This window comes from Mustelus asterias, unplaced genomic scaffold (assembly GCF_964213995.1).
Source record: "Mustelus asterias unplaced genomic scaffold, sMusAst1.hap1.1 HAP1_SCAFFOLD_2153, whole genome shotgun sequence".
In the NCBI taxonomy this organism is placed as follows: Eukaryota; Metazoa; Chordata; class Chondrichthyes; order Carcharhiniformes; family Triakidae; genus Mustelus; species Mustelus asterias.
This window is the reverse complement of record NW_027592098.1, coordinates 3,202-30,709: the sequence shown is the minus strand read 5'-3', so window position 1 is coordinate 30,709 and position 27,508 is coordinate 3,202. Positions and strand designations below refer to the sequence as shown.

The 27,508-nt window shown below is 45.9% G+C and overlaps 1 protein-coding gene across 2 annotated transcripts in view; it reads right to left on the bottom strand.

Moving 5' to 3' along the window:
- LOC144489410 (rho guanine nucleotide exchange factor 7-like) overlaps positions 1 to 27,063 on the bottom strand; it is a 53,695-nt gene extending 26,632 nt beyond the window's left edge. The window contains exons 1-12 of one of the 2 annotated variants that reach the window (XR_013496967.1): positions 26,898 to 26,987; positions 26,027 to 26,122; positions 13,977 to 14,099; positions 12,519 to 12,657; positions 10,881 to 10,940; positions 9,793 to 9,936; positions 8,954 to 9,040; positions 6,713 to 6,791; positions 5,276 to 5,415; positions 3,326 to 3,550; positions 2,928 to 3,021; positions 431 to 520 (exon numbers count right to left, since the gene is read on the bottom strand). Coding sequence is in view for 1 of the 2 variants with exons in the window: in XM_078207246.1 (XP_078063372.1) it covers positions 431 to 520; positions 2,928 to 3,021; positions 3,326 to 3,550; positions 5,276 to 5,415; positions 6,713 to 6,791; positions 8,954 to 9,040; positions 9,793 to 9,936; positions 10,881 to 10,940; positions 12,519 to 12,657; positions 13,977 to 14,099; positions 26,027 to 26,106 (1,261 nt within the window). In the remaining variant the exon portion in view is untranslated. Of the gene's footprint in view, positions 1 to 430; positions 521 to 2,927; positions 3,022 to 3,325; positions 3,551 to 5,275; positions 5,416 to 6,712; positions 6,792 to 8,953; positions 9,041 to 9,792; positions 9,937 to 10,880; positions 10,941 to 12,518; positions 12,658 to 13,976; positions 14,100 to 26,026; positions 26,123 to 26,897 lie in introns of both variants that reach the window. The other variant, XM_078207246.1, reaches the window with a different exon arrangement.
- Between the last annotated feature and the right edge of the window lie 445 nt (positions 27,064 to 27,508).

The following is a 27,508-nucleotide window of genomic DNA, read 5'->3' as shown; positions in this document are numbered from 1 at the left end:
TCTCAGTCTGTCCTGATTCACTGCAATCATTATTTCCACTTCTGCCTTCATCCTTCTGAAACTTGAAAAACCGACACAAACTTTTACAACGTCTATATTCAATATCCAATCTGACTTTAAAGCTTTAACTGAATGTGCCACGGAGAAATCAAGTTAATCCAAGGGTCATTGTTTCAGTGCTTAGGTGTAGATGCTTCAACATTCATTTCATACTGGGCTGGGGGAAAAGTGAATGAAGCTATTTTTGTAAATTTGTGAACTGATCAATCATAAACTGCACTAGTTTGGAAATTCTGCAACACAATATTTTGCAATTTCTGGAAAACAATACTGAAATTCAGGAGGATTGAAATATTTAACCCTCTTAAATCTGAGACAAGTCATTCCAAATAAGACTCATTCAACAGCATAAAGTTGCTTTATCACTTACTTGAGTTGAGAGTTTGCCGGGTTTTGGCACTAGTGCAGTATGCTTCGATAACTTTCAAGATCTGTGTATCTTCTTCAAGAGCTGCTGTGCCTGATTAATAAAAACAAAAATTCTCCTAAAACACACTGGCACAAAACATTGATACAAGAGCAAAATATGACCTTTGCTGGAAATCTGAATCACATAAGACCATAAGACATAGGAGCGGAAGTAAGGCCATTCGGCCCATCGAGTCCACTCCACCATTCAATCATGGTTGATTTCAACTCCATTTACCCGCTCTCTCCCCATAGCCCTTAATTCCTCGAGAAATCAAGAATTTATCAATTTCTGTCTTGAAGACGCTCAACGTCTCGGCCTCCACAGCCCTCTGTGGCAATGAATTCCACAGACCCACCACTCTCTGGCTGAAGAAATTTCTCCTCATCTCTGTTCTAAAGTGACTCCCTTTTATTCTAAGGCTGTGCCCCCGCGTCCTAGTCTCCCCTGTTAATGGAAACAACTTCCCTACGTCCATCCTATCTAAGCCGTTCATTATCTTGTAAGTTTCTATCAGATCTCCCCTCAACCTCCTAAACTCCAATGAATATAATCCCACGATCCTCAGACGTTCATCGTATGTCAGGCCTACCATTCCTGGGATCATCCGTGTGAATCTCCGCTGGACCCGCTCTAGTGCCAGTATGTCCTTCCTGAGGTGTGGGGCCCAAAATTGCTCACAGTACTCCAAATGGGGCCTAACCAGTGCTTTATAAAGCCTCAGAAGTACATCCCTGCTTTTGTATTCCAAGCCTCTTGAGATAAATGACAACATTACATTTGCTTTCTTAATTACGGACTCAACCTGCAAGTTTACCTTTAGAGAATCCTGGACTAGGACTCCCAAGCCCCTTTGCACTTTAGCATTATGAATTTTGTCACCGTTTAGAAAATAGTCCATGCCTCTATTCTTTTTTCCAAAGTGTACAACCTCGCACTTGCCCACGTTGAATTTCATCAGCCACTTCTTGGACCACTCTCCTAAACTGTCTAAATCTTTCTGCAGCCTCCCCACCTCCTCAATACTACCTGCCCCTCCACCTATCTTTGTATCATCGGCAAACTTGGCCAGAATGCCCCCAGTCCCGTCATCTAGATCGTTAATATATAAAGAGAACAGCTGTGGCCCCAACACTGAACAAAGAGAAAATGCTTCAAATACTTGCACTTTCAGACTAAGTATTTTCAGTCACAAAGGTTGATGTTTTTTCAAAGTCCCTAATTTGCAGAGAGAAAATCCAGATTTTGTTTTTGGCTTTGAATTATCCACCTTTCAACTGACAAAATTTAAAGATAAAAGTTTAGCCAACAGCCGCTCACTGAAGCCATGTCCAAAAGGCTGCCTGTCGTTTGAGATCCAATCCTTGTTCCAACAAGATGTTGAGATATCACCTTTATCTTCGATCAGCAGTTCCCAAAGGGTGCATCACCCCATGTATCAGATCAGCCATTATCTTATTGAATGGCGGGGCAGGCTCGAGGGGCTAGATGGCCTACTCCTGCTCCTATTTCTTATGTTCTTATGTTCTTATGTGTGGTTGTGAGCTCTCCCCCTCCGACACTGCACATTGCAATGAGGTAACAGTCTCTCAACAGTCAACTCAAACTCAACTGTCTCAATTGGAGCAGGGTTTTGTAATCTGCAATTGAGGGACTTACTCTCAGATCTGACCAGAGCTCTACAATCAGGCAGCATCCTGCCCTGGCCTGCTCATTTCACAGTCTCTCTCTCCGAGTCAGATCGTTGTGATCTGAACTTTATTGCTGCATCGTTGAAGCCAAATGAGCTTGTTCAATGGAAAAGCATCTAATCTTTCTCCCATTTATTTTTTCTGTTGGATTCGACCCCTCAATACCGCACGGGAGTGAGAGTCTGAATTTTGTACTAAACCCTAGGTTATATGGACAAGAAAGGGCAATGAGAAAGACAGGTGAGAACTGGAGACAAACCAAGTTCAGGACAATCCATGAGCAATAACAAAACAGAGCAGGTTAGGAGCCTTGGTCACTGCGAAATGGCTCACTCCACAGGGGCATAGGATAATGTAAATTCCTAAACCCTCCCTTTACACAATCATTTGGACAATTTCACAAGATCCCACGCATGGAACAGAAGCAGCAATGGACAGAAGATCCAGATCAGGGCTGTTTGTTGATGGTAAGATTATTCGCTCAATTTCTTTCACAAATGACAGATGTTTTAATATTTGGACAAACTACATTGACGTAGTCACTACAATACAAACTGCATTACCTTTCTAAGTAACACAATCTACAACTGGTACAATCCAAACCATCTCTCATTAATCTGAGTAACTTTTCTATCTTTCCCAGTCTCTTGCCAACTGGTCGCCTATAATTGGTCACGGGTAATGTAGAAATCTAAGTCAGGTGCAGAAAGTGGGAAAATAACAAAGGATATCGGCAGAGCAGAGACAACAACTGAATGCAAACTTACTTTTCCTCAGTGCAACTTCCTCATCGGAGGCTTTCCTTTCCGGTTTGCGTTTGGGAAGCAGCTTCTTCATGGTCTTCGGGCTCTTGCTGAGATCCTGCACAAAACACAAGAAAACATTATCACAATAGTAGATCCCGTGTTGCATTGTTTGCGAGTTTGAAGACAACTGGGTGCACTGGAGGGAGAAAGAATTGGGAGATAATATTTATAAACTGGGATTGGTCTGTGCCAAATGGACAGTCTAATTTGGGTCAATTTACATTTGTGAATACCTGAAGATCTAGGGAACTCTGACCTCACATAAATTCCAGCAATCTAACATTGCGAAAAGCACACAGGCCAGTCAGAGTGAAATCAATCACAAGTCTTGCACCGGGTGTTGAAAAATTAAGACCAACCTCCTTATAACACAGAGCAGCTGAAGGTTTCAGCGGGGCTGCAGGCCGGAGGCAGCTCAAACTCCAAGGCTTTGGCATTTTAGGTGGTTCCAGCGGTCCCCAGCACAGAGAGCTGTGTGAGGTCCCGTGCAGGGAAGGGTGTGGAAGAGTATGATAGGAAGGAGTCACAGATATTGGATAACCATCAGAATGCTTGTTGATAGGCGTCACAGGATGCAGTGGAAGCTGCAGACAGAACACAAAAAGCAAGTTATTGAGAAACAGTGCTTCCGTTCTGGAGAATCTGAGTACCTGCTCTTACTCCCATGTTCTAAACATTGTTTGTTCCAGCACCTCTCCTCATGGGGTGTGTCCCTATGTCTCATTCCACCCTCACCAATCCTTCAAACTCAACCGTCTCCAATTGGAGCAGGGTTTTGTAATCTGCACTTGAGGGATTTGCTCTCAGATCTGACCAGAGTTCTACAATCCCACAGATAAATCTGAAAGGAGACAAAGTATTAACACAAACAGGAGCAGTGTGTCCTGGGCTCTCTCACACACCTGAAGGGTTTGGGGCAAAGTCAAGGGGGAGAGGAATGGAGCCCACACCCCAGGCAGGGGGAGGGGGACTTTGCAGCACCCTAACTGAGAGGGGGACACGTGACAGAGCTCTGATCGGGCTTGGGAGGGGGTGGGATTGGGGGAGAAGACAAACCAGAAGACCCCCAACCAAAGGGAGTGGGGAGATGGGGAGGTTGGTGGCAGATCCATGACCAAAGGGGTTGGGAGTAGGGGATGGCTCTGGATGGCTCTCTGACCTGACAAGAGGTAAACCCAATTAAATCAGAGAAAAAGAAAAAGGGCTTGCATTTTTATAGCACCTTTCACAACTTTAAGACACCCAAAGCACTTTACAGCCAATGAGGTGCTTTTGAAATGTCACCACTGGTTTAATGTAGGAAACTTGGCAGCCAAGATCCCATTAAAAAAACAGTAAGAAGTTCTCACAACACCAGGTTAAAGTCCAACAGGTTTATTTGGAATCACGAGCTTTTGGAGCACTGCTCCTTCATCAGGTGATCACCTTCATCACTTATTATGAGACTTCTTACTGTGCCCACCCCAGTCCAACGCCGGCATCTCCACATCATCAAAAAGGAAGAAGGAATTACCAGATAATCTGTTTTTAGTGATGTTGGTTGAGGTATGAGTGTTGGACAGGCTACTAGAGAGAACATCCAAACAAGGGGAGGCCATTCAGTCCCTTGAGTCTATTCTGCCACTCGGTGAAATTACAGCTGATCTGTGACTTAACTCCCATCAACAAATCTTGGCTCCATAATCCCATCCCAATAAAAATATCAATCTCAGTGTTAAAATTGTCAATTGTCTCCCAACTTTTTGTGGTGAAAGTGCCAGGTTTCCACTCTCAAGAAGTGCTTCTCAACATCATCCATGAGCAGCCTGCCTCTAATGTTAAGGTTCTGTCCCCTTATTCTGAACTCTCTCCCCCCCTCCGACCAGAGCAACACCTCCACAATCATTTTAAATACCTTATTTAGATCACACCTGAATCTTCTATATGCTGCGAAATACAGGTCTAGTCTAATACAAGACATGTTCACAAAGCCCATTCAATAGAATGGTGACTATTAGCCAGACTGGGCTCATTGGGGGACATTGGCAACTTGCTGCCCAGGCGTAAAACTGGCATCATTATGGATTGATCCCCAATTCAGGAAACACCCCGATTATTTCCATCAGTTTCAATTCCATTACACCCGGCTAAATTCCCAGCAGGCTGCAATTTTGGAATGTCACGCTTGCCCCACTCCCTGCCACACACAGCTGTTGCATTGTACTCGGGTCCAGTTTCAGGAAGTTACAAGTATGAATCGATTCCAGCAGCATTTAATGTTACAGAAATCCCCCAGATTATCTTCTCAGTTGGTTGTCCCTTTCTCTTACAGTGTGGCAGGGCACAGACTGCTGTCTGACCACGCCAATTCCCACACTGGGTGTTTTAGTTTGCTTCTGGAGATGATCCACCCATTCCTGCAAATCCTGGTGGCTGGAGCAGGACACCAAAATCCGCTCAATCATACTTCCTGCAGGGAAAGTAGAACAAGACGAGAAAGGTCAACAGATCAGTCACGGCTCTGACACATTTCCTCACAATGCAATTAAAAAGCTGATGCTTTAACGGAAAGTTACATTTATAGCAAAAATCCAATCCTGGCTGTTCTCCCACACTCAAGGGTCAATTGCCTGGGGATTATCTGATTGGCTGATGGGGCGGCATGGTGGCACAGTGGTTAGCACTGCTGCCCCACAGCGCCAGGGACCCGGGTTCAATTCCAGCCTCAAGTGACTGTCCGTGTGGAGTTTGCACGTTCTCCCCGTGTCTGTGTGGGTTTGCTCCGGTTTCCTCCCACAGTCCAAAGATGTGTAGGTTAGGGGGATGGTAAATGTGCGAAATGGAGGGATTCAGGGCCAAGATCGGATGCTCTTTCAGTTGGTGCAGAGTCGATGAGCCGAATGGCCTCCTCGGGCACTGTCAGGGTTCTATGGCATGGTCATCATATCTTTAAACTGCTCTACCATCTGGAAGGACAAGGGCAGCAGATACCTGGGAACACTACCACCTGTAAATTCCCCTCCAAGCCACACACCATCCTAACTTGGAAAAATATCTTCGTTCCTTTACTGCCACTGGGTCAAAATCCTGGCACTCACTCCCTAACAGCACTGTGGATGTACCTATACCACTTGGACTTCAGCGGTTCAAGGTGGCAGCTCACCACCACCTTCTCAAGGGCAATTAGGGATGGGTAATAAATGTTGGTGTTGCCACCACTGCTGAACAATTACTGAATAAAAAAACAGGCACGTAATGAATTGGCTGGTCACCTCTGGTCCATTGTTTTTTAATATCTGTACCTCATAGTTAATTCAATGTGGCCTCTCTCTGAGAGTATGGTCTGGACAACTGATCAGTCCAGGTAGTGTAGCTGACCTCTGACCCAAGCTCCCGGCCAGTGAGCTGCTGATCAGGAGTACTACCTCACTACATTTTCCCCAATCCACTCCCCGGGTCGCATCTAATTTGTTGCTTTATCAACCAACTGTTGTTAAGGTGCAAGAAATACATCATTTAAAAATGATTATTTTATATCTACAATTTGAAACAACGGGGAATGTGCAAAAACAGTGAACAGCTCAAAGTCATAGCATTTTTGGAAGGTGTTTTAAAACTCTCCCTATCATCTTGGGATATAGCTTCAGGAATCAGTCTGGCCCTAAGCTGGGAAATTCCACTTTCCCCGTGGATTCTGTGTGCTGTTTGTAAGTTTGTGTCAGGATAACTGGAGTCAACAGAAACCCTGAATTGGGCTAATAACTCACCAGTGATTTCAAAGGTGTTCTTGTCAACGTCACTGTCATCTAACCTGGTGACTGTCAGTCCTGTTAATGGCAACTTTCCCTAATAACCAGATAAAGTCGATAATTCACCATTTACATTGCAAATGTACATCATCGTTCTCTCAACTCGTTCATATTCACAACAACTGTAATAATCATTTATAACTTTTAACATCATGATGATTACAATGAATCCAAGATTCTTCACAGACGGATTATAAAACAATTTTGACACTGAGCCCTTGAGGAGATATTAAAAGCAAATGGCCAAAAGCTCGGTCACAGAGATAGGTTTTAAAGAACAGCTTAATGGAGGAAAGTGAGACAGAGGAGCTTAGGGAGCCAAAAGAGAAAATGCTGGAAAATCTCAGCAGGTCTGGCAGCATCTGTAAGGAGAGAAAAGAGCTGACGTTTCGACTCCAGGTGACTCTTTGTCAAAGCTGGGGAAGTTTAGGGAGGTTAATTCTAGAGCTTAGGGCCCCAAGCGGCTGAAGACAAGGCCACCAATTGTGAAGCAATTTAAATCAGATATGTTCAATAATCATTTATAATCTCAAATAATCACAACTGTATTAACAAATTGGTCTGTAGCTCTTTTAATACAGGAAACATCCCAAGGAGTTTCAGAGGTCTAATCAGATCAAAATGGGTTTCAGAATGAAATTGATAAAGTGCCACTTTGAAAAGCTGTGACAAAAATTTAAGATACGTGATGTTAAACATCAGACTGCACGGTTAGATAGTTCGTTATGGGGAACACCAGAGAGTGGATAAAATTACTTTTATTGGATTGGGGGAACACCAGCAGTGGTTATTGGTTGGGGAGGGGGGGGGCAGCGGCCGGCAGTGGATGTTGAGGGGTTCTGTAACTAGTCTTCTTTGGCTTCCCATTTATATAAATGACACAGAATTCAGCACAAATTAGCAATAAAGTCACTTTCATTAATTACTCTCTTTTTTAAACTGAACAATTTAGTGCGATGACATTGCTTTACTTTTGCTCAGCAGTTGTTTCTTTCTTTAATACCTCAGTTTATTTTTGAAATTCAGTTTAACGTTGTGCTAAATCTTTCTCTTTCTGAAATAAGTTCACCAACCCCTTGCATGAAACCCCCCCCTCCCCCGACGCAAAAACATTGCCTCTTAATGTCAGGGGGATTAGCAGGGTTACAGGGATAGAGCCTGGGTGGGATTGTTGTCGGTACAGGCTCCATGGGCCGATGAACGATGCTATTCATCTCAACCAGTCCCTGTGGAAGTGAGTTCCACATTCTCACCACCGTCAGGTATTAAAGATTAAAGATGTTAAACTTTATGGATTAGTTATCAATGAATTTGACACAGTTTAAACACTAGACTGATAAATTCTATAACCAGATGCCAAGATGTAAATCTGGCTATTTCTTGGTGTTGAAGCTGGTAGTTAGGAGCTTCCTGACAGGTTAATGCGTACAACAAATGAAACTTTCACTGACCCTGGAGCTGTGGATGTAAAAGCAAGTGAAAAAGCACGGTGGCACAGTGGTTAGCACTGCTGCCTCACAGTGCCAGGGACCCGGGTTCAATTCCAGCTTTGGGTCACTGTTTGTGCGGAGTTTGCACGTTCTCCCCATGTCTGCGTGACTTTCCTCCCACAGTCCAAAGATGTGTGGGTTAGGTTGACTAGCCATGCTAAATTGCCTCTTAGTGTCAGGGGGATTAGCAGGGTAAATACGTGCGGTTACAGGGATAGGACTGGGTGGGTTTGTTGTCGGTGCAGGCTCGATGGGCCGATTGGCCTCCTTCTGCAGTGTAGGGATTCTATAAGATACCTTCATCTTCTCTTTGAAGTAAATGTACCAATCATGCACAAGGATTGGAGAAACAATAATGTGGGCAAATTCATTATTGGAGATGAGACTGTATACAGATAATGTTCCTTGGGCGGCAAACATAGTTGATCCAAGCTCTACCATTGCTGCTCAAAGACTGACTACAAATCATGGGACTACTGCATCACGTCCTGTCGAGGTGTGCAATGATTGGCAGCAGTTTAAGACACAGACCCTGAAAGGCGCATGCACATCACATCACAACAGCAAGGTGGCGATGTTGATTTACGAGATCGCTTCCATTCATACACTGGAAAATAATTTATATAAACAAGCTGAAGATTGGAACACTGATATCACTGAAATCTCTGATGTTACGCTAACTCAAGGAATGAGTGAGTTTCCCTCTCACCTGGTAAATGAAACCACTCATTCTGGGACTGGCAGAGAGCATGAGCAGAACGTGTGGGAACAGGAGAAAATATCTCTCACACTTTTCCTGAAAAATAAAAAGAAAGAAAATAATTTGAAAAGAATTATGTGAAGGCAACTTCCTAACTGTAACCAATAGAACAGTGTGACTGACAGAGTGAAACACTGCTGGAGATCTGGAATTTCCAATCCATCGCCCGAACATTGGCAGAGACGCTGGAATCGGAAATCTGTTCTGAGGATTTCCAACAGGTTCTTGCCAGAGCCGAGGGAGTGAATCCAGGAGGGTCGCATGTCCACCCCTCACCTTGCTGAACATTCCAGAGGTGTTGCCTAAACATTGATGAGCATTTCATTCTCAGCTGAAAAATGGAGGGGGTAGGAGAGCGCATTTCCCCTTTCATCTCCAATAAAACTTAGGATTTGGAACCGAACGCCAAATTCCTGTACAGGCAGCTGTGAAAGTGGAAAAAATGTGGCTGGGCAGACCAGGCCCCCATCGCCAGGCTCCCATCGCCAGGCAGTGCCCCCGTTGCTGAGTGGTCAGGCTGGGCCCCACATTGTCATGTGGTCATGGCCTGTGTCCCAGTCATTAAGTGGGCCCCCTGTTGCCAGGACCCCATGGCCAGGCTCCCTGTTTGTGTCTGGGCAGTGGCAGGCCTCTGTCACTGGGACTGATCCATGGCAAGGCTCATTTTCCTGTCAGCAGCTGCAGGAGGCCTGTCCCATAAACACCATCCAAATAAGGAACAGAAACTGTAAATTTCAACGGTCAGTATGGATGGAATAATTAAAAAAAAGAGAGCGAGGGAAAGTTACCTCATTTCCACACTGCACCGTGACCTGTGACATGTAGATAACATTTCCCAGAGACCGGATATCTTCACCTTCCCAACCATGGACTGTTTCCGTCAGGATCTGCAGTTCCAGTTCCTTCTTTTTCCTCACTTCTTGACACTGTGACTAATTGAAAAAAAAACTTTCATCTCTCCAATGCCCAACACATTGTACAACGAAAAGGAAGGGATTTTTCTGCCCAGTTTCAATGTGCCACTAAGAATAGGAAAACTATTTCCCTTAAAACCACTCTCCCTACCAATATTCCCCAGGATGAGTGCAACCACTCGTGACTCAGGCTACCAGGATCTGACACCCCCCACCCTGTATAGGGAGCTCGGCTGCAGAGCCAGTTTCTCAGTGGGTGCTGGTCTGTCCCAGGTGTGTTAAAGATGGAAATCGAACTCTGTACGTGTCAACACTGGATCAGAAAGCTTCTTGTCCAAAAATTAACCGATTGGTTCAAACTTCAAGCTTAATTATTTCCAAAGAACAGATGGAGTGACTGGGGATTCCTGTTGTTGCCCTGCTTCATATTCAAGGTTTTCGATCTCTTAATTCACTTTAAATTATTAAACTAAACACAGAGCAGAGAAACAAATGGCAATTTTCGCATTTACACAGAAAGTAATCTCTGTGGGTTTGAGGCAGGCACATTCTGAAAGTACAGTCGATTAACAGATTACATTCTCACTATAACAAGTCTTGGGACTTCTCAACTCAACTGCACTGAGAGAAAGAGTAAGAGTTTTAACAACACCAGGTTAAAGTCCAACAGGTTTATTTGGTAGCAAATACCATTAGCTTTCGGAGCGCTGCTCCTTCGTCAGATGGAGTGGAAATGTGCTCTCAAACAGGGCACAGAGTCTCTGTGCCCTGTTTGAGAGCAGATTTCCACTCCATCTGACGAAGGAGCAGCGCTCCGAAAGCTAATGGTATTTGCTACCAAATAAACCTGTTGGACTTTAACCTGGTGTTGTTAAAACTCTTACTGTGTTCACCCCAGTCCAACGCCGGCATCACCACATCATCACTTAAAGAAAGAGGCAGGGGTTCATATTAACACCTACTGAGAGACTCTTGAAAGCATTCATGGACCTCTGGATATCATGCCAGTCCGGGTGATATTCCTAAAGAGACAAATGGACACATCAGCATCTGGAAATTGACACTTGGCAATCGAAGGAAATACAGCCTGGAACTCACCTCCATGGGCTGGCACTATCTGACACACTCACTATAACCATTGGGCAAGCAATACACAGACAGGCAAGCCTGACACAATGATACAAAAGGGACTAGCTTGCTCACCTTTTGACAAGGTACCACATGGTAGGTTGTTGCATAAGGTTAAATCTCACGGGATCCAGGGGGAGGTAGCCAAATGCATATGAAATTGGCTTAGAACATAGAACATAGGAAAAATACAGCACAAACATGCCCTTCGGCCCACAAGTTGTGCCGGTCATGTCCCTTGATAACAGAGGACAGACGGTGGTTGTCGAGGGTTGTTTTTCAAACTGGAGGCCTGTGACCAGCGGTGTGCCTCAGGGATCGGTGCTGGGTCCACTGTTATTTGTCATTTATATTAATGATTTGGATGAGAATTTAGTAGGCATGGTTAGTAAGTTTGCAGATGACACCAAGATTGGTGGCACAGTGGACAGTAAAGAAAGTTATCTAGGATTGCAACCGGATCTTGATCAATTGGGCCAGTGGGCTGACAAATGGCAGATGGAGTTTAATTTAGACAAATGCGAGGTGATGCATTTTGGTCGATCGAACCAGGGCAGGACTTACTCAGTTAATGGTAGGGCGTTGGGGAGAGTTACAGAACAAAGAGATCTAGGGGTACATGTTCATAGCTCCTTGAAAGTGGAGTCACAGGTGGACATGGAGGGGAAGGCGGCATTCGGCATGCTTGGTTTCATTGGTCAGAACATTGAATGCAGGAGTTGGGACGTCTTATTGAAGTTGTACAAGGCATTGGTACAGCCACACCTGGAATACTGTGTACAGTTCTGGTCACCCTATTATAGAAAGGATATTATTAAACTAGAAAAAGTGTAGAAAAGATTTACTAGGATGCTACCAGGACTTGATGGTTTGAGTTATAAGGAGAGGCTGAATAGACTGGGACCTTTTTCTCTGGAGCGTAGAAGGCTGAGGGGTGATTTTATAGAGGTCTATAAAATAATGAGGGGCACAGATCAGCTAAATAGTCAATATCTTTTCCCAAAGGTAGGGGAGTCTAAAACTAGAGGGCATAGGTTTAAGGTGAGAGGGGAGAGATACAAAAGGGTCCAGAGGGGCAATTTTTTCATAAAGAGGGTGGTGAGTGTCTGGAACAAGCTGCCAGAGGTAGCAGCAGAGGTGGGTACAATTTTGTCTTTTAAAAAGGGTTTAGACAGTTACATGGGTAAGATGGGTACAGAGGAATATGGGCCAAATGCGGACAATTGGGACTAGCTTAAAATGAAAGAGGCGGCATGGACAAGTTGGGCAAAGGGCCTGTTTCCATGCTGTAAACCTCGATGAATGACTCTAATATCATTAACTGAAGTTAAGAATGAAGCATTTTGCACAGGGATGTCTACCTTCAAACTGAATCTGTGTCTGACTGACATCCTCTGACGATGCAGCTCAGAGTAAGGACAAGAAGGAAGTATTTCCCAGATATCCATTATTAGCAGGTGGAAATGCTTTACCTCCATGTGGCGCTCCAGTTCTTTCAGCAACGTTGGGTACTTGTCTAGCCTCATGAAGGGCTTGCTGAGGCTCGTGGTCAGCATGAGAATCCCAGGGCTGCTCACTCCTTTCATTTCCATAAACTCTCCCAACTCCTCACTGAAGAGAAAAAAATATTGGCCCATTACCCGGATACTCCAAATTCTTTGATTCAATCCTGCATTTCACTCGAATTTAGATGAGTAAGTGTTCTATAGAAGTGTTTAGAATTGAAAGGCCTTTAATTGAGGTGTCTGAGACTGAGGGGACTTTGAAGCGTTTTATATTGAGAGCTGTTTGTTAGTAGTGTTTCAAATAATAAAAAGATGAGGCAAGGTAAACAGGACTAGCATTAGTAGAGAAAATAAAGTTAGTGCTGACTTGATAGGCCGAATGGCCTCCTTCTGCACTGTGGGGATTCTATGGATTCGAAAGATAAGAGGCCATGAGAGGAGCAGCCAATACACAACAATGAAGATTACAAGAAGTGTCTTCATGAAGATTTATTGGGATATGGGATGCTTTTCCACGTGATGACTGATGCTGAATCAATTACAGTTGCCAATCACTCCAGGTTTGTGGGGACAGGGCAGGGAACTGGGTCATGAAATCCACCCATGGAGGAGATGCAACTTCACGAAGGTGAACCAAAAAGCTTGCTTCCTGTGCTAAAATTCTTTGTGGATAAATTCACCAGGCTTACATCCCCTGTTGGGGAACTGCAAACAAACACTCGCACACACACCACACACAAGCATGTTTGTGTGGGATCCTCACATGTTGACAGATATCAATAAGAAAGAAGTGATTCAAAGATGTGTTGCACAATTCTGCAAGAATCAGTATGGAAATACACCACTGTCACATCTTGATGAAAGATTTTGAACTGCAAAGCAAAGAAACTGACCGTGATCTATTAAATATGGAATGGGTTGGTGGGAATTGACAAAAACATGTCCCTGGTGCCCTCTGGCAATGACAAAACATGAGGTAGCAATCCACACAAACCACAAAGACCACGATCTTTCTTCCCAAGGACAACCTGGCAATGGAACAAGCTGCCAAAGGCAACAGTCACAGCCCCATCACTGGAAACCTTCAAGAGCCATTGTTAATTCATTCCCAGTTATATGTTTTCATTATCAGGACTACCGGCTCAGCAGGTTACTTCTGCTTTGATGAGCGTTACCCAGATAAATATGGAAATTAGTCTGTGACATTGACACAACTAAAGCACAAACAGAAGCATTGAGGATAGCACATATGTACATCACACCAGCACATCCAGGGTTAAACTGATATCTGCTCCAACTGGGTGATGTTCAGAGTTGGAGCGTGAAATTTGAATACTTACCCCCAGTGTTGCCAAATCCCTCGCACCTTTTGGTGCCTGTGGAATGGAAGGTTTACTGTCCTGAACAGGAGAATCAGTCACATACCTGAATTCTGTGAGGACATGGACAGCCCAGGGATGGTTGGCACAGTAAGCTAGGTACAGACTTTTCATTTGGGACATTAGGCTTCCGAAACATCCTCCAACCTTCTGCTGAAACTCGGGTAACCTGTGAACACAAGGTAATGAAGGCACAAAACAAGCACACATTTGTTTTAGAAACTGTTGCCAATAAACTATTTTATGATCAATCAACTGTAAGTTTTTCGGGCAACACCAACGCATATAAGGACTGTAAAGCGCACATTAGCAGTGGCCACGTTTGGCTGCAGAAACTGGCTGTTTTCTCCCAGCAGGCTCAGCCCTGCCTGTGTGCAGAAAGGGTGCCTCCAGTCGAATTCACAAATGGTCAGGGTCCAGACAGGCTGCTGATTAGATTAACTGAATCACAAAGGGAGCAGATGACGTCACCAGTCCAGACCCGCATCGAGATTGGAAGATCAATACCAGCCACAGTGTACCTGGATAAGATATAATAGATACGATAATGGGGCTATCCAGCAGTAAGGAGAAACCCATCTCCATGATGGGAAAGCAATCTGTAAGCCCCGGTAAAGTGATTAGGAACATCGATGGGCCATTCATACTGGACAAGGCAGTCTCAGCCATTTGTGATTTCAATAGGCTGTGCTATCACTGAGGCTGATAGTGATCTGGGACCATTGTTCTTGCAATTGCTGGTGGGGGCGGAGCTCATGGGACTTTTGAAATCTGAACTTTAAAAAGTGTGGCTTTGCAGCCATTCTTTCTCTTCGGACCCGCATGGCAACTCTCTCACCCTCCTGAACCGCGTTGCAGACAGCAGTTTTCCAGCACACAGCCAGCCCAGAAAGTCAAGGTCGGCTCAACTGAGTATTTCCTAGTAATTCGTGAAGTTCCCAACGGTAACACAGCAGTGGAGGCTTTTGTGGGAATGGTGGGTGCATGAACCTTTTCATAGTATAAGATATTGCTAACACTGTTGTGCCCATTTAGTTTTGTTCCCATAGTCATAGTTATAGAGTATAAGATACCTATATGTTGTTTTCTGGTGTTAATGAGGTTTAATTTTGGCGTTTAATAAAAGATATATGATTTGAACTCGATTGGAGCCCATCTTGCTCTTTCATTTTCTCATCAGCTATCTCTGGTCAGGTCACATTTTAATATAATTCCGGAGTCGAGAACCGAGGGTACTCTGGGCGATTCAAACCCGCCCACTCAGGAAAGGCTGCCAGGTAGTGAATAGGCAGCAGTTTCCTTTTCTCTCTCTTGGGGGCGCTACTCTAGTGAAGTAGGCGCAAGGTGGCCGTTGTTCCATCGGCGAGAGAGAGAATCACTCGGGCAATGGTGGGGTTTGGGTAACGGAGAACCAAACCTAAAATAAGCCCGCGAGTGGAGTTAAAACGAGGGAGCCCGCTACACAACTAATTGGAATTCAAAAGAAATATACTGTGGGCGGCACGGTAGCACAGTGGTTAGCACTGCTGCTTCACAGCTCCAGGAACCTGGGTTCGATTCCCAGCTTGGGTCACTGTCTGTGTGGAGTTTGCACATTCTCCTCGTGTCTGCGTGGGTTTCCTACGGGTGCTCCGGTTTCCTGCCACAGTCCAAAGATGTGCGGGTTAGGTGGATTGGCCATGCTAAAATTGCCCCTTAGTGTCCTGAGATGTGTAGGTTCGAGGGATTAGCGGGTAAATATGTAGGGATATGGGGGTAGGGTCTGGGTGGGATTGTGGTCGGTGCAGACTCGATGGGCCAAATGGCCTCTTTCTGCACTGTAGGGTTTCTATGATAACAAATCAATGTGAGGAATGCTTCACTCTGACATCAGCCAGACTTAGATTAATTCATAGAATGTGGAGATTACTGCGTTCTTGTCAAACTGTTGAAGTCCACAATTTATAGTGACACTCATAGTGCTGTTAGAGGGGGAGCTCCTGGATTTGAATGTAGTAACTTGGCTAAGATCAAGTGTAGTTTTGGTATCCTGCACTTGGTTGAAATCATGAGGTTACACTGAGGCTTCACTTGAAGCAATTTTTTAAAGCAGCATCTTGGCCTTTAAGCTAAGATGCAACTGAGATCAAGCCTTGGAGGAGGTGCAATGCCTGCTCCAATCAGCTTGGACCATGTAGATCAAACCCAAGACAGGAAGTAGCCAGCCTGTCTTGTCAGCTTGGATCTGGAATGTCTCACTTGCTGAGACTTTGAATTGGACTTTGATTGGATTGAATTGGATATAAACAAAAAATACAGTGACGGGAGGTTGATAAATTGCCACGTTGAATGGTGTGTGACTGGGAGGGAGCTGCTACACCACAGTTTGCACTGCATGTACATCACAGTCATCGGCCTCATTGTAATCCCTGAGCCGAAACACTCACACACACACACTCTAACACGCACACACACACACTAACACTCTAACACACGCACACACACACACACTCTAACACACGCACACACACACACACTCTAACACACGCACACACACACACTCTAACACACGCACACACACACACTCTAACACACGCACACACACACACTCTAACACACACTCTAACACACGCACACACACACACACACACTCTAACACACGCACACACACACACTCTAACACACGCACACACACACACTCTAACACACGCACACACACACACTCTAACACACGCACACACACACACTAACACACGCACACACACACACTCTAACACACGCACACACACACACTCTAACACACGCACACACACACACTAACACACGCACACACACACACTCTAACACACGCACACACACACTCTAACACACGCACACACACACACTCTAACACACGCACACACACACACTCTAACACACGCACACACACACACTCTAACACACGCACACACACACACTCTAACACATGCACACACACACTCTAACACACGCACACACACACACTCTAACACACTCACACACACACACTCTAACACACGCACACACACACACTCTAACACACGCACACACACACACTCTAACACACGCACACACACACTCTAACACACGCACACACACACACTCTAACACACGCACACACACACACTCTAACACACGCACACACACACACTCTAACACACGCACACACACACACTCTAACACACTCACACACACACACTCTAACACACGCACACACACACACTAACGCACGCACACTCACACACACACACACTCTAACACTCACACACTCTAACACACGCACACACACACACTCTAACACACGCACACACACACACTCTAACACACGCACACACACACACTCTAACACACGCACACACACACACTAACGCACGCACACTCACACACACACACTCTAACACTCACACACTCTAACACACGCACACACACACACTCTAACACACGCACACACACACACTCTAACACACGCACACACACACACTCTAACACACTCACACACACACACTCTAACACACGCACACACACACACTCTAACACACTCACACACACACACTCTAACACACGCACACACACACACTCTAACACACGCACACACACACACTCTAACACACGCACACACACACACTCTAACACACGCACACACTCTAACACACGCACACACACACACTCTAACACACGCACACACTCTAACACACGCACACACACACACTCTAACACACGCACACACACACACTCTAACACACGCACACACACACACTCTAACACACGCACACACACACACTAACGCACGCACACTCACACACACACACTCTAACACTCACACACTCTAACACACGCACACACACACACTCTAACACACGCACACACACACACTCTAACACACGCACACACACACACTCTAACACACTCACACACACACACTCTAACACACGCACTCTAACACACGCACACACACACACTCTAACACACGCACACACACACACTCTAACACACTCACACACACACACTCTAACACACGCACACACACACACTCTAACACACTCACACACACACACACTCTAACACACGCACACACACACACTCTAACACACGCACACACACACACTCTAACACACGCACACACACACACTCTAACACACTCACACACACACACTCTAACACACGCACACACACACACTCTAACACACTCACACACACACACTCTAACACACGCACACACACACTCTAACACACGCACACACACACTCTAACACACGCACACTCACACACACACACTCTAATACTCACACACACACACTCTAACACACGCACACACTCTAACACACGCACACACACACTAACGCACACACACACACTAACGCACACACACACACTAACGCACACACACACAAACACACACACTAACGCACACACACACTAATGCACACACACACAATAACACACACACAAACACACACACTAACGCACACACACACTAATGCACACACACACAATAACACACACACACTAACACACACACGCTAACACACACACGCTAACACACACACACACACTAACGCACACACACACAAACACACACTAACGCACACACACACAAACACACACTAACGCACACACACACACTAACACACACACACACACACTAACACACACTAACGCACACACACACAAACGCACACACACACAAACGCACACACACACAAACGCACACACACACTAACGAACACACACACTAACGAACACACACACTAACGAACACACACACTAACGAACACACACACTAACGAACACACACAAACGCACACACACAAACGCACACACACTAACGCACACACACACTAACGCACACACTAACGCACACACTAACGCACACACACACACTAACGCACACACACACACTAATGCACACACACACACTAATGCACACACACACTAACACACGCGCACACACACCCTAACGCACACACACAAACGCATACACACACACTAACACACGCACATACTAACACACGCACACACACTAACACACACACTAACACACACACTAACACACACACGCACACACACAAATGCACACACACAAACGCACACACACAAACGCACACACAAACGCACACACACACGCACACACACACAAACACACACACTAGCGCACGCACACACTAGCGCACACACACTAGCGCACACACTAACGCACACACACTAACGCACACACACTAACGCACACACACACTAACGCACACACACACTAACGCACACACACACTAACGCACACACACGCACTAACACACGCACTAACACACGCACTAACACACACACTAACACACACAAACGCGCGCACACACACTAACACACACAAACGCGCGCACACACACTAACACACACAAACGCGCGCACACACACTAACACACACACACTAATGCACACACACACACACTAACGCACACACACACACTAACGCGCACACGCACTAACGCGCACACACACTAACGCGCACACACACTAACGCGCACACACACTAACGCGCACACACACTAACGCGCACACACACACACACACTAACGCACACACACACACACTGGATTCTGGGGTAGTGCCGGCGGATTGGAAAACGGCTAATGTTACGCCGCTGTTTAAAAAAGGAAATAGACAAAAGGCGGGTAACTACAGGCCGGTTAGCTTAACGTCTGTAGTTGGGAAAATGCTGGAATCCATCATTAAAGAAGAAATAGCAGGCCATTTGGATAAGAATGGCTCGATTAAGCAGACGCAGCATGGATTCATGAGGGGAAAGTCGTGCTTGACGAACTTGTTGGATTTTTATGAAGATGTGACTAGTGCAGTTGACGGAGGGGAACCGGTGGATGTGGTGTTTTTGGATTTCCAAAAGGCGTTTGATAAGGTGCCTCACAAAAGGTTGCTGAAGAAGATTGGGTCACACGGAGTTGGGGGTAGGGTGTTAGCGTGGATTGGGGATTGGCTATCCGACAGGAAGCAGAGAGTCGGAATAAATGGGTGCTTTTCCGGTTGGCAGATGGTAACTAGTGGCGTGCCGCAGGGATCGGTACTGGGGCCTCAGCTATTTACCATTTATATAGACGATCTGGAGGAGGGGACTGAGTGTAGGGTAACAAAGTTTGCAGACGACACAAAGATAAGTGGAAAAGTGAATCGTGTGGAGGGCGTACAAGGTCTGCAGAGAGATTTGGACAGGCTGAGTGAGTGGGCGAGGATCTGGCAGATGGGAGTATAACGTTAACAAATGTGAGGTTATTCACTTTGGAAGAAATAATAGCAAATTGGATTATCTAAATGGAAAGAAATTACAACATGCTACTGTGCAGAGGGACCTGGGGGTCCTTGTGCATGAGACGCAAAAACCCAGTCTGCAGGTGCAACAGGTGATCAAGAAGGCAAATGGGATGTTGGCCTATATCGCAAGGGGGATAGAATATAAAAGCAGAGATGTCTTGCTGCATCTGTACAAGGCATTGTGAGGTCGCAGCTGGAATACTGTGTGCAGTATTGGTCCCCTTATTTGCGGAAGGATATATTGGCCTTGGAGGGAGTGCAGAGAAGGTTCACCAGGTTGATACCAGAGATGAGGGGTGTTGATTATGAGGAGAGACTGAGCAGATTGGGTTTGTATTCGTTGGAATTTAGAAGGCTGAGGGGGGATCTTATAGAGACCTATAAGATAATGAAGGGGCTGGATCGGGTAGAGATGGAGAGATTCTTTCCACTTAGAAAGGAAACTAGAACTAGAGGGCACAGCCTCAAAATAAAGGGGGGTCAGTTTAGGACAGAGTTGAGGAGGAACTTCTTCTCTCAGAGGGTGGTGAATCTCTGGAATTCTCTGCCCACTAAAGTGGTGGAGGCTACCTCGTTGAATATGTTTAAATCACGGATAGATGGATTCCTGATCGGTAAGGGAATTAGGGGTTATAGGGATCAGGCGGGTAAGTGGAACTGATCCACTTCAGATCAGCCATGATCTTATTGAATGGCGGGGCAGGCTCGAGGGGCTAGATGGCCTACTCCTGCTCCTATTTCTTATGTTCTTATGTTCTTATTAACACACACACACACTAATGCACACACACTAACACTCGCACACACACTAACACACGCACACACTAACACACGCACACACTAACACACGCACACACTAACACACACACACACACCAACACACGCACACACCAACACACGCACACACCAACACACGCACACACCAACACACGCACACACCAACACACGCACTAACACACACACACTAACACACACACTAACACACACACTCACACACACACTCACACACACACACTCACACACACACACTAACACACACACACTAACACACACACACTAACACACGCACACTAACACACGCACACTAACACACGCACACTAACACACGCACACACACACAAATAACACACACGCACATTAACACACACGCACACTAACACACACACACACTAACACACACACACTAACACACACACACAAATAACACACACACAAATAACACACACACAAATAACACACACACACAAATAACACACAGACACAAATAACACACACACACAATTAACACACACACACAATTAACACACACACAATTAACACACACACAATTAACACACACACACAATTAACACACACACACAATTAACACACACACACAATTAACACACACACAATTAACACACACACACAAATAACACTACTGGAGGAATATTTGCAGTCAGTTGATTTCAGAAGCGAGAGTGATTTTGGAGCAACTTCCCTTCACTCTCTGCTTTGGGATGGAATCTGGAGTTTCAGGAGCCCGTGTGGTCTTTACCCAAGCAGTTGATCTTTTTCCTCCTCCAAAGCAAAACCAAACCAGCTTTGAAATCCCAGTTATTGAGGCTTTTTTGTTTAAAGCCACAATCCGTCCTTTTGTAAACAGTCCCCCCGAGTCAAGAAGTTTCCAGCTTCTTTCAAACTGCTTAATTACTTTTTCCAGTAAAATGCTGGGCAGAATTTTACAGCCTCGTTCGACCTGAGACTGGAAAATCCTGCCCGAGGTCAACAGACCTTCCCATTGTCCACCCCTCGCCCGCTGCGATTCCCGTGGCAGACAGGGCAGTAGAATTCCGGCAGCTGTCTTTTCCCTGAACACCAGCAACCAGAGTCTTTGCATTAACCCTTTAAGGGACAGTGTCTCTGAAAATACACAAATTCTTCCAGAATGTTCTTAGACCTTGAAGATGAAGCATTTCCTGTGATTAAAGCATTTAGGTCAAGCTGCAAGTCATTTCCATAGCCCTGACCTCGCAATCCTGTCACACCAGCTATGCCAATCGAGAGGAATAATCACTTGGACAGGAGGAGGTGGGCAGGTCCCAGGATTGTTTGATACCAAATGGAAAGCTGTGCTCAGACAAAATGTGTCTTGGTGACAGAGCACATCTGATGAATCATGGTGTCTTTTCTGGCAACTCTGCCTTGTCTCCACTCTCCCGCCCAGTTTGGAACAAACAGGGTCAGCCTGGTTCTCAAGTGTTGACCCATCAGCAGCTCAGCTGGAGCTATTCCAGTCGTTGTATGCGGGGTGGCTCTGTAGGCGAACAGGAATTGTGCTATCTTAGTTTCGAGTGATGCAGCTGATTTGTTTCTTCATATCAGCCTTGAAAGTCTGATCTGTGCGCTTAGCACAAAGATAAATGTCGTCCTTAAGTTAAGGTGCTAAACTGGGGGAAGGCTAATTACAACAATATTCTGCAGGAACTGAAGAATGTAGATTGGGGGCAGATGTTTGAGGACAAATCAACATCTGGCATGTGGGAGGCTTTCAAGTGTAAGTTGATCGGGATTCAGGACCGGCACATTCCTGTAAGGATGAAGGATAAGTATGGCAAGTTTTGGGAACCTTGGGTAACGAGAGATATTGTGAGCCGAGTCAAAGAGAAAAAGGAAGCATTTGTCAAAGCGAGGAGGCTGGGAACACACGAAGCAAGTGTGGAATACAAGGAAAGTAAAAGAAACTTAAGCAAGGAGTAAGGAGGGCTAAAAGGGGTCATGAAAAATCATTGGCCAGCAGGATTAAGGAAAATCCCTAGGCTTTTTATACATATGTAAAGAGCAAGAGGGTAGCCAGGGAGAGGGTTGGCCCACTCAAGGACAGGGGAGGGAATCTATGCGTGGAGCCAGAGGAAATGGGTGAGGTATTAAATGAGTACTTTGTGTCAGTATTCACCAAAGAGAAGGACTTGGTGGATGATGAGTCTGGGAAAGGATGTGTAGATAGTTTGAGTCATGTTGAGATCAAAAATGAGAAGGTTTTGCAATTCTTGAGAAACATTAAGATAGACAAGTCCCCAGGGCCTGATGGAATATACCCCAAAATACTGAGAGAGGCAAGGGAGGAAATTGCTGGGGCCTTGAGAAAAATCTTTGTATCCTCACTGGCAACAGGGGAGGTACAATAAGAAGTCTCACAACACCAGGTTAAAGTCCAACAGGTTTATTTGATAGTACAAGCCACAAGCTTTCAGAGCACTGCTCCTTCATCAGGTGAGTGGCTCCCATTCACCATCAGGTGAATGTCTTGTGAAAAGGAAGAGGGAAGCTTATGTAGGGATGAGGAAACAAGGTTCAGATGGCTCGATTGAGGGTTACAAGTTAGCAAGGAATGAGCTGAAAAAGGGGCTTAGGAGAGCTAGGAGGGGACATGAGAAGTCCTTGGTGGGTCGGATCAAGGAAAACCCCAAGGCATTTTACTCTTATGTGAGGAATAAAAGAATGACCAGGTGAGGTTAGGGCCGGTCAAGGACAGTAGTGGGAACTTGTGTATGGAGACAGTAGAGATAGACGAGGTGATGAATGAATACTTTTCTTCAGTGTTCACCAAGGAGAGGGGCCATGTTTTTGAGGAAGAGAAGGTGTTACAGGCTAATAGGCTGGAGGAAATAGATGTTCGGAGGGAGGGTGTACTGGCAGTTTTGAATAAACTGAAGGTCGATAAGTCCCCTGGGCCTGATGAAATATATCCTAGGATTCTTTGGGAGGCAAGGGATGAGATTGCAGAGCCTTTGGCTTTGATCTTTGGGTCCTCACTGTCCACGGGGATGGTGCCAGAGGACTGGAGAATGGCGAATGTTGTTCCTCTGTTTAAGAAAGGGAATAGAAATGACCCTGGTATTTATAGACCGGTTAGTCTTACTTCGGTGGTTGGTAAATTGATGGAAAAGGTCCTTAGGGATGGGATTTACGACCATTTAGAAAGATGCAGATTAATCCGGGATAGTCAGCACGGATTCGTGAAGGGCAAGTCGTGCCTCACAAATTTGATAGAATTTTTTGAGGAGGTAACTAAGTGTGTTGATAAAGGTAGGGCAGTTGATGTCATATACATGGATTTTAGTAAGGCGTTTGATAAGGTCCCATGGTCGGCTTATGATGAAAGTAAGGAGGTGTGGGATAGAGGGAAAGTTGGCCGATTGGATAGGTAACTGGCTATCTGATCGAAGACAGAGGGTGGTGGTGGATGGAAAATTTTCGGACTGGAGGCAGGTTGCCAACGGAGTGCCACAGGGATCAGTGCTTGGTCCTCTGCTCTTTGTGATTTTTATTAATGACTTAGAGGAGGGGGCTGAAGGGTGGATCAGTAAATTTGCTGACGACACCAAGATTGGTGAAGTAGTGGATGAGGTGGAGGGCTGTTGTAGGCTACAAAGAGACATAGATAGGATGCAAAGCTGGGCTGAAAAATGGCAAATGGAGTTTAACCCTGATAAATGTGAGGTGATTCATTTTGGTAGGACTAATTTAAATGTGGATTACAGGGTCAAAGGTAGGGTTCTGAAGACTGTGGAGGAACAGAGAGATCTTGGGGTCCATATCCACAGATCTCTAAAGGTTGCCACTCAAGTGGATAGAGCTGTGAAGAAGGCCTATAGTGTGTTAGCTTTTATTAACAGGGGGTTGGAGTTTAAGAGCCGTGGGGTTATGCTGCAACTGTACAGGACTTTGGTGAGACCACATTTGGAATATTGTGTGCAGTTCTGGTCACCTCACTATAAGAAGGATGTGGAAGCGCTGGAAAGAGTGCAGAGGAGATTTACCAGGATGCTGCCTGGTTTGGAGGGTAGGTCTTATGAGGAAAGGTTGAGGGAGCTCAGGCTGTTCTCTCTGGAGCGGAGGAGGCTGAGGGGAGACTTAATAGAGGTTTATAAAATGATGAAGGGGATAGATAGAGTGAACGTTCAAAGACTATTTCCTCGGGTGGATGGAGCTATTACAAGGGGGCATAACTATAGGGTTCATGGTGGCAGATATAGGAAGGATATCAGAGGTAGGTTCTTTACGCAGAGAATGGTTGGGGTGTGGAATGGACTGCCTGCAGTGATAGTGGAGTCAGACACTTCAGGAACATTTAAGCGGTTATTGGATAGGCAAATGGAGCACACCAGGATGATAGGGAGTGGGATAGCTTGATCTTGGTTTCAGATAAAGCTCGGCACAACATCGAATTTCGACTTTGGATCAAGATAACATCAGGGTCCCACATGCAGTGAGCAATGTAACTTGCTTCTTAACCTCCCCCTCTATTCCATTATCATGGAAAAAATATTCCAAATGCTCCACATAATGTACCCAGTCTTCTGGAGCAGCTTTGAAAGCTTCTAATTTTCCGAAGAGAGGCATGTCTACTTTTTCCTCTTTTCAGCCTGGACTTGATTGGACTTGTTCTACAACTCTTGCAAACGAATGTTCCTTCAAATTTTTTTGTTGCAATCTAAGTTGCTGTTTTTTCCTTGTCGCCAATGTAGTAAATGCAGTAATTAATGACCACCAGTGAATGAACAACAACGGGTTTATTACTATCTACAATTAGATCGAGAGTACGATATCAATGTAGTCATTCCCAGCTCCAGATCAATCTGGTGGCAAAAGCTTGCGTTCTGCCGCAAGATCCCCGCGCTCATTCCCCATTGGACGATCGGGTCACATGACCTTTGAGGCACACTCCTTAAAGGAGCTAGCTACTACAGAATGGCAACCCGATTCCTCCAATAAGCTGATACTTCCCCTCCCAGAATTACTCACTTGGTGCATTCTTCTAAAGACTGAACGAGAATTTGCTGGAAAGAACAGATCTCCTCCAGGTTGCCCATCAAATATCCCATGTCAGTAGAACTCAACCTGTAAACAGCACAGCACAGGATTAAAATGATATATATACATCTCTGACACAACACATTCATATCTCCATGAGTGTACATTTTTCAAACTGATTTTTGGGATATGGATATCACTGACAAGGACTCCATTTATACACATCTTTAAGCAGTCTGAGTCATTGTTTTCCTACAAGTGAACTGCTTGCTACACCACTTCAAAGCCAGCAATATGGGTGTGGGATTGGAGTCACGAGCTCTGGCTGACTAAAGGCAGTCACAGGCCCAGGCTGGCTAAGGGAGTCATTATTCCATACAGGATAGCAGAAACACTGCAGGGTTGTTGTGATTATCTAGACATCAGTCCCAGGTGAACCATAATGTTCTCCAAATAAACATTGGGAGGACCGAAGACATGGACTCCATTCCCTGCCGCAAAGCTGTACCTATTCCATCCCCACGACCATCTACCCAATCCTCCTCACATCACCAATCTCCAACTTGACTTCAGCTCGTCTGCTGAAACCCTTATTTCACTTTTATTCGCTCCAACCCAGGTGTCTCAATGATCTCCAGGCCACATTCCCTCCCTACTTACATTTGAGCTCATCCAAAACTCTGCTGTCTGTATCTTAATTCCCAGTAAAACCCAATTCTCCTGTGCTCACTGACCGACACTCTCTCCCTCTGGAGATTTCCAACTGCCCTTGACTCATTTTCTCTACAAAGTGTTTCGACAGAAAGCAAGGACCTTACAGAAAATACAGTGAATAAAGCAAAGACACAGAAATGGATCTCACTTATCGCTGGCTTGCAGAGGTCGCAGGAAGGTGGACAGAAGTATCGTTAGCTCCTCCGCATAATCACACTCTATTTCCAGAATATTCTGTAGCACCTGCAGAATTAAAAGTTTCAGGAGAAACTCAATAAAAACAGAGAAACAATAGAAATCCTTCCTGCTTTGCAACACCGAGAATATGGGGGGGGGGGGGGGGGGGGGGGGGGGGGGGGGGGGGGGGGTGGTGGGGGACCATGGGAACGGGAATTGCTTTGCCACTCACCCCGCTGCCGCCCCTCACCCCGCTGCCGCCCCTCACCCCACTGCCGCCCCTCACCCCACTGCCGCCCCTCACCCCGCTGCCGCCCCTCACCCCGCTGCCGCCCCTCACCCCGCTGCCGCCCCCACTGCCGCCCCTCACCCCACTGCCGCCCCTCACCCCGCTGCCGCCCCTCACCCCACTGCCGCCCCTCACCCCACTGCCGCCCCTCACCCCGCTGCCGCCCCTCACCCCGCTGCCGCCCCTCACCCCTCTGCAGCCCCCGCTGCCGCCCCTCACCCCACTGCAGTCCCCGCTGCCACCCCTCACCCCTCTGCAGCCCCCGCTGCCGCCCCTCACCCCTCTGCAGCCCC